The sequence below is a fragment of the Peromyscus leucopus genome, chromosome 5 (assembly GCF_004664715.2).
Source record: "Peromyscus leucopus breed LL Stock chromosome 5, UCI_PerLeu_2.1, whole genome shotgun sequence".
Taxonomy (NCBI): domain Eukaryota; kingdom Metazoa; phylum Chordata; class Mammalia; order Rodentia; family Cricetidae; genus Peromyscus; species Peromyscus leucopus.
In genome coordinates this window covers 77,113,519-77,125,901 of record NC_051067.1, presented here as the reverse complement: position 1 = coordinate 77,125,901, position 12,383 = coordinate 77,113,519, and the positions used below count along the sequence as shown (strand labels likewise).

Here is a 12,383-nt window from a genome sequence, read left to right as displayed (position 1 = left end):
CAAGGTTGGACCTACGAGGACTGGGAAGTAAGGGTGATGGGGTGCATTATGTGAAATTTCCAAATAAACAATAAAAATATTATGTTTAAAAAAAGTAAAGAGAAAGCAGGGCTTGGTGCCACATGCCAATAGCTGTAGCATTTAGGAATCTGGGAGATAGCGGCAAGAGGAAGAGGAATTCAAAGTCATCTCCTGCTACATAAGCAGTGTAGGGGCAGCCTGAACTCCATAAGAAAGAAAAGAAAGACAAGGCAAAAGGAAAGGAGGAAGAGGAAAGTTCCAGGTAAAGCTAGTACATGTATTCATGAAGACATTCACCGTTTTTCTTCCCCAGAGTAAGATGTCAGCAATGCCCATTAAAACAGTGCCGGGCCCCACTGCTCACTGTGTATCTTTATTTTAGACCATAAATCTTATTTCCTTAGTTGGATCTATTTCCACTTTTATATTTCATCCATGACTAAAGGAAATCTTCATCTTACAGATGATTTTATTATATATCATGCTTATTATGGAGACTTAGTTTTAGTAAGTTCAGTAGGTTAATTAGAATGATGTTATTAGAAACTCTCTTTAAACATGCAATTCAACTTTCTTAGTTCTGAAGTTTTTAATCAAGGTATTTAGCTTTTTAATAGGCTCTAGTACAAATAGTGTTGATAAGAGAGTCATATTTCCTTTGAGAATATAGAGAATTACCTGAGGCTAACACTTGCATGGCTTTGGCCTAGCCAGCCTGAGTTTTCAGAAACATTGTGGATGCCTTGACTATTTTAGTCTATTTTATTATGATAATCACAAGAATTTCTATGCTCTATTAATCTTTACTCCTACACATATAGGTAAATAAATTTAGCTTTTTGGTCCCACTGGAACACCTTACTTCTTGCCAAGCTAACAGAATTAATTTGTTTTGTTTCTTGGAAGGAGAAATTATGTCTAAAACTGGTTAACTATTTGAGGCCATATTGATGAACCAATCCAAATAAAACTGAGTCATATGCAAATGTTCCTAAATCATCCAAGATTAATAAACCTTTTAAAACTGAACAGATTTGACAGAAGACTCTAAGAGGGGTAAGAGTTGTACATTCTGTTGGAGAAGTGATATATAACTTGCATACTAAATGATGAGGCCATATAACCTTTTTTTTGCGAGGCAGTAAACTCAACTTTCTGCACAGACGGCCTTCTGGCCACGTGACTGCTCCTTAACACTCCATAAACTACCTTCACAAAACTGCTCAGAGTCTGCTGCAAACCCAGACCACAGAAGACAGTGACACACGTGATGGAAGGATTTCCTCCACTACATTAAACAAACAGAAGGGGCAAGAGACATGACTCAGCAGTTAAGAGCACTGACTGCTCTTCCAGAGGACCTGGGTTCAATTTCCAGCACCCACATGGCAGCTCACAACTGTCCGTAACTCCAGTTCCAGGGGATCTGACACCCTCACACAGACATATACACAGGCAAAACACCAATGCACATAAAATAAAAATAAATAAATTAAAACAACATTAAACAAACAAGCATATACTGCCTCCAGTCCAGCTAGAAGCTCCAGCAAAGAGCATCCTTCATATTCCAGCATTTGTCAAGGGCAGAGTGAGGTGGGTCTGGATTGCTTCCTAGCAGACACTTGGCCCACGAATGAGGCTAGCCAGGAAAAACCTCCCAATTATACTCTATACTTCTTATTGGGAGGAGACTACTTAATGTCTGAGAATAATCAGCACATTTATTGTACTATAAACAATCAGATAATGAATCACTCCAGGCACAAAGCAAAATAACTACCAGGAAGAAACGGGAACACCACATTAATGAAAAGTACAAAATTATTCTGAAAATTATGCTTAGTGAAATGATCAAGAAACAGAAGAATGACTACATGTGATTCTGCCTCCATTATTTGCCCATAATAGGCAAATTCAGAGACAGAGTGTGTACCAGGGTTTACCAGGGGTGGAGGAATGGGGGAGCAGTCATTATTAAATGGGTTTAATTTTGTGGGAGATGGAGATTATTAAAAAGTTTTTTTTTTTATAAAGATTTATTTATTTATTATATATACAGCATGTATGACTGCAGGCCAGAAGAGGGCATCAGATCTTGTTACAGATGGTTGTGAGCCACCATGTGGTTGCTGGGAATTGAACTCAGGACCTCTGGGAGAGCAGTCAGTGTTTTTAACCTCTGAGCCATCTCTCCAGCCCCTAAAAAATTTTTATATGGACAGTGGCGATGGCTATAAAATATCGTCAACATATTTAAAGCCAACATATTTTTTGCTTTATGAATGGTTAAAATGATGAGCATTGTATATATTTATTCCATGTAGAAATGTGTGTTAGAAATGACTGTTAAGATTCAACAGATGATGATGACTGGAGAGTAAACATGCAGAGAAAGGAGCTGGACTCCTACCTCATATCAGATACAAAAACTAAGAAAAATGGACAACACACCTAGATTTAAGGGCTATTACTTCAGAATTATTAGAAGAAAAGGTAGGCATAAGCCATAAGCTTATAACTTTGGACTAGGCAATGGCTTTTAGACTTGACACTAAAAGCAAAAGTAACTGAAGAAAATCTAGGCTTCTTCAAAATTTCCAATGTATGTTCTCTGAATGACAATGAGAAAGCAGAGTGATAGTTCACCAAATGGGAGAAAATGCTTGCAGTTGCGTAAAGGAATCATCTAGGACACATAAAGAGGTTTTGTCACTCAGCTGCCAGCAAACATGAAAATACGATTAATTTTTGTAAATGGGGGAATGTGAATCAAAACATTTAGATACAAGTTCACCACCACACTACCCTCAAGTCTAGGAAATAAGTATTAGTACAGTGCAGAAAAATGGAAACCTTTGTTGTACACTAGAGGAAATGCAAAGTAGTGTAGTCACATGGACGAAAGTCTGGCAATTCCCCAAGAGTTCACCTGGGTAGCATATGATCCAGCAATTTCATTCTTAGACATATACCCAAGAAAAAAGAAGACACACGAAACACGGTGACTGCATTTGGAGACTGGCAGCAGCATTGTTCATAATGGCGAAGCTCAGAAACAACTCACGTGTTCATAGACAATGTATACCATATACTTAAAATGGCATGCTGTTCTACAATAAAAGGAAAGAAGTGCTGTTAAGTGCTGTCACAGGTATAAATCTTAAAAATGTTATGCTGAGAAAAATGCCAGTCAGGAAGTACTACAGATTATACAAATAAGGCAAAACTGTACAAACAAAATTGTTGAGGGTGGAGAGGGGAGAGCACTGAGACAGGAGAATGACTAAAAGGGCAGGGTTTCTTTTTGGAGCAATAAAAAAGTAAAATTGATTTCAGCAAGTACAGTGTAAAAACCATTGATTGCACACTTTAAATTAGTAAGGTGTATAAAGTACAAATTATACGTTAAGCTGTTAAAAATACTTTAAAATGATATTATTAGTGTTTTGAAAAATAATTTTGAAGAAAGGTCAAGGACACAAAACCCTTCTTTAGTCATTAGAAGACATAAATTATCCATTGAAAAAATCCTGGTAGGAGGAACAAGGTCCCCTGGACAAATGGCTCTAAAAGACTCTGAGGACAGGTAAGGCAGCAGGCTGGAGCCCCAGACATCTCAGAGTCGGAATAATGCCAGCAACGTGGGATTCTGAGACCCTGCACTCCCTGGCTTGGCCCTGGAGAGGCTGGTAGCCTAATCGATAGACAGACACAGGCAAGAGAGCAAAAGAAAGCAATCTTTCTCACTCTAGGAGCAAAAAATGGAAGCACAACAGAGCCCCCCATGCCGAGTGCAGGCCCAGCTTCTCAACTGAGGCACCAGTTGGCCCCCACAGTTCTGCATCACTTGATGTCTGAGGGTAGTTCAAAGCACCCACAGTGGCTTCAGAGTCGCCAGCCTACTCAACCCTTGCTCCAGGGAGTCGAGGGCCACAAAGAAGGTAGATTCATCCATCAGCCGGGCCTAATGACCAGAGGAGACTGAGCACATAGACAAGGGTTCACACAAATGTGAACTGACAGAATTTCTCATCTGAAACTGTGGACGCCATCAACCAGGAGTCCTATACTCAAGCAAACAAACACAGCATACACTTCAGGACTGAAGACATCATAACAATGTTCTCTGACAAATGGAAACTATGAAGCTGGCTGCTTTACATTATCCATAGATAACGTAAGGAAGTTCTTGAAGGGCAGAAAAAAAGGAACAACGAGAAGGTAGATGGCGAGACAAGCACAGTGCAGCGTCTTCCACTTAAATGCATTTCTTTAATCAGATTTGTAGTTGAATAGAGAGTTTAACAATCGGACTTGTTCAATGACCAGAAGGGAAAGAGTTAAATCTTCACAGCATGTCCTTTACAAGGCAATGGTAAAACAAACCATGGTACAGTCATCCCGTGGGGGTACAGCTCAGCCATGAAAAGGAGTAAACATTTAACAACTGGCTGGTCTTACAGAAGTGTGAAGTTATACATTTAGTGAGAAAAGACCGTCTTCAAAAAGCTAGCTATATTTGACTATTTAACATTCTTGAAGTGAAAAAGATTCTAAATCATAAGAGAGAGCGTATTGGCGGTTGCCCGGGACTAACCTGTGGAAAAGAAGCGAGCGTGGTTCTAGGATGGAAGTCTGTGGTGACACAGTGGCAGTGCCGTGACCCCGAGCTCACATGATACAGCAGATGTAGCACTACAGGTACATGTGAGAGCCCCTGGTAAAAGAAAAGCTTGCACCAAGGCTAGCTTTCGGTGTTTCATGCTGTTTAACAGCAGTGCGCAGGCTGCTCGCACTGCAGCAGGTTGAGGGCAGGTTCCTGGGAACTCTGTGCTCTCTGCCGGTTCTTGTGGGAGGGTTGAGGAAGATTCCTAGGAACTTTCTCTAAAATTTCCTGGGGCTTTTTATTTCTTTCAAATTAAAGAGTTAATTTTTTATTCAACTAATAGCTAAAATTTTTTTAACTATTTACATTTAAAAGTATTTTGACAATAAAAAACTTAAAAAGTATCAAGAAAACTATATCAAGAATAGTAAGAATGAACTAGTAGAAATTAAAGTATGACTGAAAGAGGTCAACAGAAGACTTGGAGCAAAAAGGTGAAGAATACTGAAAACAGCAATATAGTATAGCAAGAACACACTCTATGACAAATGATTAAACTGTTAATTTTAATCAAATTTAATCAAATCAAATAATGAAAAATACTTGTGAGAATGTAAAAGACTTACAGGAGAAGGGAGGAGTGTTTACCTGCACTGGGGCCTTGGCTCACAGTGCACCAGTGCATGCGTTCATGACTGACACTCAGGAGGAGTCACAGGCAAGCATACTTGAGCATCCTTGTGTGGGTATGCTGTACAAGGCTGGGTTACTAAGCACATCTCTGTGGCTCCACAGGAAAAGATGCTCCGCTTAGTTTCCACAGAATGTGCCCAAGGTACCGTCCCTTTAATGGTCTTATTCTGTATGCTTTCTCTGCATGTCTAGTAAATTTCCAAGTTCTGTGTTCTCTAGTAACTTGTGAAGGCCAGAGGAAAAGCTGAGACCTCCTGACACACCTTCCTGTGATGGAATATTTCTCCTTTTAGGCATCATCTGTATTTCACTACTCTATTCACTTTTACAACATCTGGCAGAGCATAAAGCACTTGGACAATCCCAAGGGACCCTTTACTCACAGATTTCAACATGGCCAGTCAGGACCTAGCCACAAAACGAACAGTTCTACCAAAGAGGGCTCCATATTTGGTGATATTTTTGACCCATATATCTCATGTACTCTGCCCTGGCAATGGCTATAGGCATGTCAAGCATGTTTCATATAGTTAGGAAGCAGCACAAGAGAACCTTATTTTACAGCCAGGCTGCTGACGGAGAGGACAATCCTAGTTCCCAGCAGTTTTCTGTTGGGGATCCTCACCCTTCCTCTCAGAAACTCGGTTTAGTACTACACAGATACACTGCTCATGCTGGAGGACAGGAACCCCAGTCTTCACCCCAGAGAACTTCTCTTAGCCAAGAAGTGGCTACATCTAGAAGGCTAGCCATGCATAGCTGTCTAGCGATATTAGAAAACAATTCTGATATAGTCAGCAGTAAACTCTCTACAGCTTACTCTTACTGTCCTGTGCTCCGAATAAACTTTCTTGAGTAGGAGAGAAAGAATTATAAGTACATTGTGTTCTATAATTTACAGATAGCCTACAACCTGCCTTACATAGGTCAAGAAAAAAAATGAGTAATTTTGCTAGCCACATACCTATTACATGCTTTGTAGTTCTGTCTTCTCCTATGCCTCAATCTAAGAAAAGGCTTAATATAGTTATCATCCTAGAGAACTAGGTCAAGCATGTGAAATACTGTGTAAATGACAATCTGAATGCACACACACAGTCTGAAAATGGCAGAGTCCTGGCACTGGATAATATGGTTAGATAGACTCTTCATTTTACACGTAAGTAAACCTGAATACCTCACATAGTACAGGTTGTACACTGGCATGACACACTGGCATAAGATAAAGGCCAATCCTTACCTTACAGAGGATAATAGGCCACTGAAAATGTCTTATTTCATATTAACACAAAGCTTTTATGTTCTTTTAAAAAAATTTAACATTGATTCATTCATTTTGTGTGTGTGCACATAATCGTGTGCATATGTGCATCTTTTAAAACAAGCATTTGGATTTGTAAGCATATCAACTGCAAGTGCTGATGCCACTTTTATTAAATGCATGCTAACTGCTTGGAAACCCAGGCACACACTCAGGTTCATTTCCTTTCTCCTCAGGCAGTTTCCACAACCTACAACATTTTCATTTTAACAGTCCTCATTACTGGTATCATTTAATAGTTGAGGGTTTGCTCAAGTCAACATCAATCTTGCTGATACTGCAAACACTTTAGAGTGTGTTGACACAACACAGTTGAAATCCATAGCTGGTAAACAGAAGAATTTAAAAACCATCCCTTCCCAGAATAGGGCACTGTGTGCTAAGAGCACCTCTCTCTAGTTCCACAGTGCTGTCAGGGAGACACAGGAGGGGACATCAAGCACAGGTCCCTCCCTCTTCCATGGCCTCCTACTCCCTTCCACAGCATGTTGTCTGTCCTCCTGCAAACACATACACCCATCCAGGACATCTAGAATCATCTCAATCTGGAAATGTTTATCTGAAGGGCACTTTATTTTACTTCTTTATCAACATATAAGCCGGGCGGTGGTGACACACACCTTTAATCCCAGCATTTGGGAGGCAGAGGCAAGTGGATCTTTGTTAGTTCGAGGCCAGCCCGGTCTACAGAGTGAGTTCCAGGAAAGGCGCAAAGCTACACAGAGAAACCCTGTCTCAAAACAAAAGCAAAAACTTATCAACAAAGAGCCTTCTCCACTTAAATAAAAAGAAATCTTTCCCACAGAAGGAGCAAGAAAACTACATTTCAAATAAAATTGCCCCTCTAATGAACATTTAAATGTCTTTGGATAAATCTAAATTAAGAATTAAAACATCTCTTTACCTGGTTGGAGTACCTCATGCTCACATTACGTTGATTTTGGAGTGGGACAAAGCGCTGGACAGGGTCAATATCTTTAGGACTGATTAATTCATCAGCTGAAAAAAAGAAAGCAAGTGACATTCTAAACAAAGTACAAAACACCAAATACATAACACCATGAGCCAAAAGAGACAATTACAGGAAATTTCACTCAACAAGAGAATATCCATTTTTCTCAGAGCCATTATCTGAGAGATAAGATGTGCTAGGTCATAAAACAAATGCAAGGATTGAAATACTAGAAAGTATATTCTCTCACTACAATGCAATGAAATAAGAAGCTAGTGACAAAGAAATTTCAGAAATTCACAAATATATGGAAATTCAGTAAAACCCTCATAAGTAACCAATGGTCAAATGAAAAATCAAAGGAAATCAGAACATACTTTCAGGGCCAGGTTATAGAGCACTTGCTAGCATGTACATGGTCCTATTCCCAATATTCCTCATGCCTAAACAGGAGGAGGAGGGAAAGAAGGAGGAGGAGGAGGAGGAAGAGGAGGAGGGAAACCTCCTCTAGTGTACTTTTGATGAGATGAATGAAAGTAAACACACCAAAATGTAGGCGATGTAGAAAAAGTGTTGCTCATTGAGATATTATCAGCATTTATGTACCTATTAAAGAGAATTAAAATATAAAACCCATACACTAACTTCCCATCTTCAGATGGTTGGTGAAAAGAGAAAACTAAATCAAAAGCCAAAGAGTAGAAATGATAGAAGTTGTAATTAATGAAATAGAATGCAGAAAAACAATAGAGAAAATCAAATTAAAACCAGGTGCATAAAAAGCTAAAACAATATATTGAGAAATGGCCAACCTGACCCTCCCCAAAGCAAACAAGAATGAAGAGAGAAAATATTCAAACACTGAAGTGGGAATGCGAATACAAAATGTATGGCCACAAGCTAGGCGGGCACACACACAAAGAATTAAACAGATTTGCAAAAATAAAGTAATACTTTAAATACACTGTAAATACACACACATCTTCATACACATGCTCCTCCATATACACATACCACACACACACACACACACACACACACACACACACACACACACACACACACGACTAGCATAAGATGGTTTCATTGGTTATGTTAACCAAACAGTTAAAGAAAAATTAAAATCAATCACTCACAAACTTTTGAATAGATAAAAGGGTAAACGTTTTCTAGCTCACAATTGCCAAGTTATAAGGAAACTACAAACATAATCCTTAGAAATATACATACAAATTCTTGTTTTGTTTTGTTTTGTTTCTGGTTTTTCAAGACAGGGTTTCTCTGTGTAGCTTTGCGCCTTTCCTAGAACTCACTCTGTAGACCAGGCTGGCCTCGAACTCACAGAGATCCACCTGCCTCTGCCTCCCGAGTGCTGGGATTAAAGGCGTGTGCCATCACTGCCCGGCCAAATTCTTAACAAAATGCTAGCAAACCAAATAACCTATAAAAGGAATTATATACCAGGATCACATAGGATATACCAAACAAATGCAAAGATAGTTTAACATTAAAACATCAATTATTAGAGATAACAATATGAAATTATATATGTCGTCTTGGGGGTAGTTTTGAGACGCAGTGAAAGACTACATATACAAACAAAGTAAAAGTAAATAGAAAAGCCACACAGAGCTAAACTATAGGCCTGTTAGAAGGAAATCTTTGTGACTTATATAAAGTTATAACCTTTTGTGTGTCAAAAGACACTACTAATACAGTGGGATGATAGCTCAGTGGATAGTAGAAAATAATATCAAATTATGTTCCTAAAGTGACTTTTGTCTAGAATATATAAAGAGCTCTTCTAAGTCAATAATGAAAGATTAAAAACTCAATTTAAAAGTAGTCACATATCTAAATAGACATTTCTCCAAAGAAATTACCAATGAACACATGAAAACTTGCTTAACAACATTAATGATCTGGAGAATGCTAAATAATACCAAAATGAGATACCAATTCACACCCATTAAGATAGCTACAATACTGATATCAACAATTTAAACAAAATTTAGTGGGAATGTAGAGAATGTGGAACCTCCTAAATTGTTTGCAGGAAAGCAAAATTATGCCACTATATGGAAGAGAGTTGCTCAAAATGTTAAGACATAAAAGGTAGCATATGACTCAGTTATCTTTTACTACATATACATCTCATAGAAATGAAAAAATGTCAAATGATAATTTACATGTGAAAGTTCATAGCAGCATTATTTATGCTAGCTCCTAAATGTAAACAATCCAAATGTCCAAGCTGACGGACAAATAAAATGAGGTAGAGCAGCCATGAATGGTAGTTATACCTTTAATCCTAGCTCAGGAGAGGCAGAGGCAGGCAGATCTCTGTTGAGTTTAAGACAAACCTGGTCTACATATCTAGCTCCAGGCTAGCCAGGGCTATAAAATGAGACCCTGTCTCCAAAACCAAACAACTAATGAGGTTGAGCGGGCACAGTGGCTGATGCTTCAGGTCTGATCCTAGCACTGTGTGAGGACTGCTGTGGGTTAAAGGCCAGTCTGGGTCACAATGTAAGATTCTGTTTCAAAAAAAAATCAAATTATAAATCAATTAATTAAATGAAGTTGTATTTATATAATGAACTGTTACTCTGCCATTTAAAAAAAAAGAATAAAGTGCTGATATAGGATTCAAAACAGAGGAACCTTGAAAACAATATGCTAAGTGAGAAAAGGCAGACACAAAAGAACAGACATTCTATGATTCTGAGCATATGAAACGTTCAGGATAGGCAACAGCAAGGAGATGAGTGACGGCCCAATACAGGGGTGGGTGTGGCTAGCAGGACAGTGGTTAGCAGGAAGCCTGTCATGAAAATGTTTTGAAACAGAATGTGATGATGATCACACCACTCTGGGAACAAACTGAAAATAACTAAGTTTCAAGTAGGTAAAATGCACAGCACAAGAACTACACCCCAATAAAGGTGTTCTAAACCATGCTCAGGTTACCATGGCAAGAAGCACACTGTCACAGACATTTTCCAGATGCTGAACTCCAGAACACTGTTAATGAAGGGCATTTCCAAGGAGCACTGATGGGCAGATGTCACCAACCTCAATTGCAGTGCACAGGGAAGCCCTTTCCAGCACAGTTCAGTGTGGCAACTTTTGATAGAATCCAAGTAGAGAGCAAGCAAGCCAAGATCCAGATGGGAGGTTGGGGTCAGGCAGGTGGGAAGAGGGCCCTACATCAGTATTCTCTGGTGCTTTGTAGACCACACCTGGGTAAAGGTCCGCAGCACCTGGGGCACACAGTAGCTGGGTTTCTGCATGGGCTTGGAGGCATTGTGTTGGGGAGAGGTGGCAGGAGGTTAACACCCCTGAAATGAGAGTCTACAGAACTTCTTGGAATTCAGGTTAGAAGATACTGTGCAAATTTGCAGTGAGCACAATGTCCAACCTAGACACATTTACATTTGCACATTATCTTAGTTATGTCCACACACCTGTACATGAGTAGAGCTAGTGCTAAAAAAATTAAATTAACTTCTACTAAAAATGCATTGGTACATTGCTGTATTTTCTAATAATTATCCTGTAGAGCATGCTTATTTCATTCTTCATCTTTAGTTATACAGTGATCAGATAAAAACAACCATGCTGAGTTTGGTACAAATGTGTTTATATTCACAGATCCTTTATTTTTTATTTTTTTTAAAGGACAGTTCATTTTCCACAATGCTTTTAGGTAATGACTACTTCTGAAAAACGGACCAGGAGGTAATGATTGTAAAATTCTTTGCAGCTTTGGGAATATGTTTCTATTATAGTTCTATTTTGTGGTAACTCACATGCATGTCTGCAATGTTGTCCAAAAAACAAAATCACCAAACAGTATTTTGGTAACTCCTGGAAGTTCTCATTAATAATATGAAAACACTCCTAACAGCAGAAGAAACAGCAAGGGCAGACACCCTTAAAAGGTGCTTACTAAGGTCTCACCATTGTTTAGCACTGAGCATGTATTAAATCTAACAGTCTGTTCATTTTACAGATCACAAAATTCATACAAAATGCTTAAGCGAATTGTTCATAGCTAGCATATAGCAGATGTACTTTTATTTGGAAGAAAAAACTTTTTTTTCCAGTGAAACACAGGCTTCACTGAGCAGCTATCTACCTGCAACAATTTATCGAATTCAGTTTAGCTCATGATAAAGGGTTGATTTGCATACTGATATTCTAAAAGAACAAATTATTCCCCCAGTTCATTTGTATCATCACTAAAACATGAAAAATTCCCACAATTGGCAAGTAGTTTATAATATTTCACTGTTATCCTACAGGAATGAAATTCTTTCATTTTTATTTTTTTCACTTGTAAGTGATGACAGATCAATTAAGAAAAAATTTCTCCTTAGGAAGCTTAAATGCTAATCTAGTAAAATAGATAATAAATCATCTGGTTAGCAAGTCCTTGGACAGATTATTTGCATTTCTTCTGTATTTCTTTGGGCACTGCTTCTATGTGTATCTGCACATTCCATTTATACTATGTACACTGAACACCACAGGCTGTGTGCTTTTCCTCATCCTAAATCCCCAGTACTTGGTACAGGCCCCCATACAGTGGAACCTCCCTAGACTGACTCACTAATCAAAAGAATTGGTGGTATTAGCAAGCATTGAAACACTAATTGTCCTTGTCATTGCATTAATTTCCATAGTGGTTAAAGTGACAAATATCCTTAGAGGATCAATGACATAGGACACACACACACACCACACACACACCACACACATGCACACACACCACACATACCACA

General features: G+C 38.7%; 1 protein-coding gene across 5 annotated transcripts in view; it reads right to left on the bottom strand.

Moving 5' to 3' along the window:
• Positions 1-12,383, bottom strand: part of Phkb (phosphorylase kinase regulatory subunit beta) — a 210,132-nt gene that overhangs the window by 69,658 nt on the left and 128,091 nt on the right. For all 5 annotated transcript variants that reach the window (XM_028893952.2, XM_028893954.2, XM_028893951.2 and 2 more), the window contains one exon: positions 7,549-7,643. In XM_028893952.2, the coding sequence (XP_028749785.1) occupies positions 7,549-7,643 (95 nt within the window). The remainder of the gene's footprint in view (positions 1-7,548; positions 7,644-12,383) is intronic.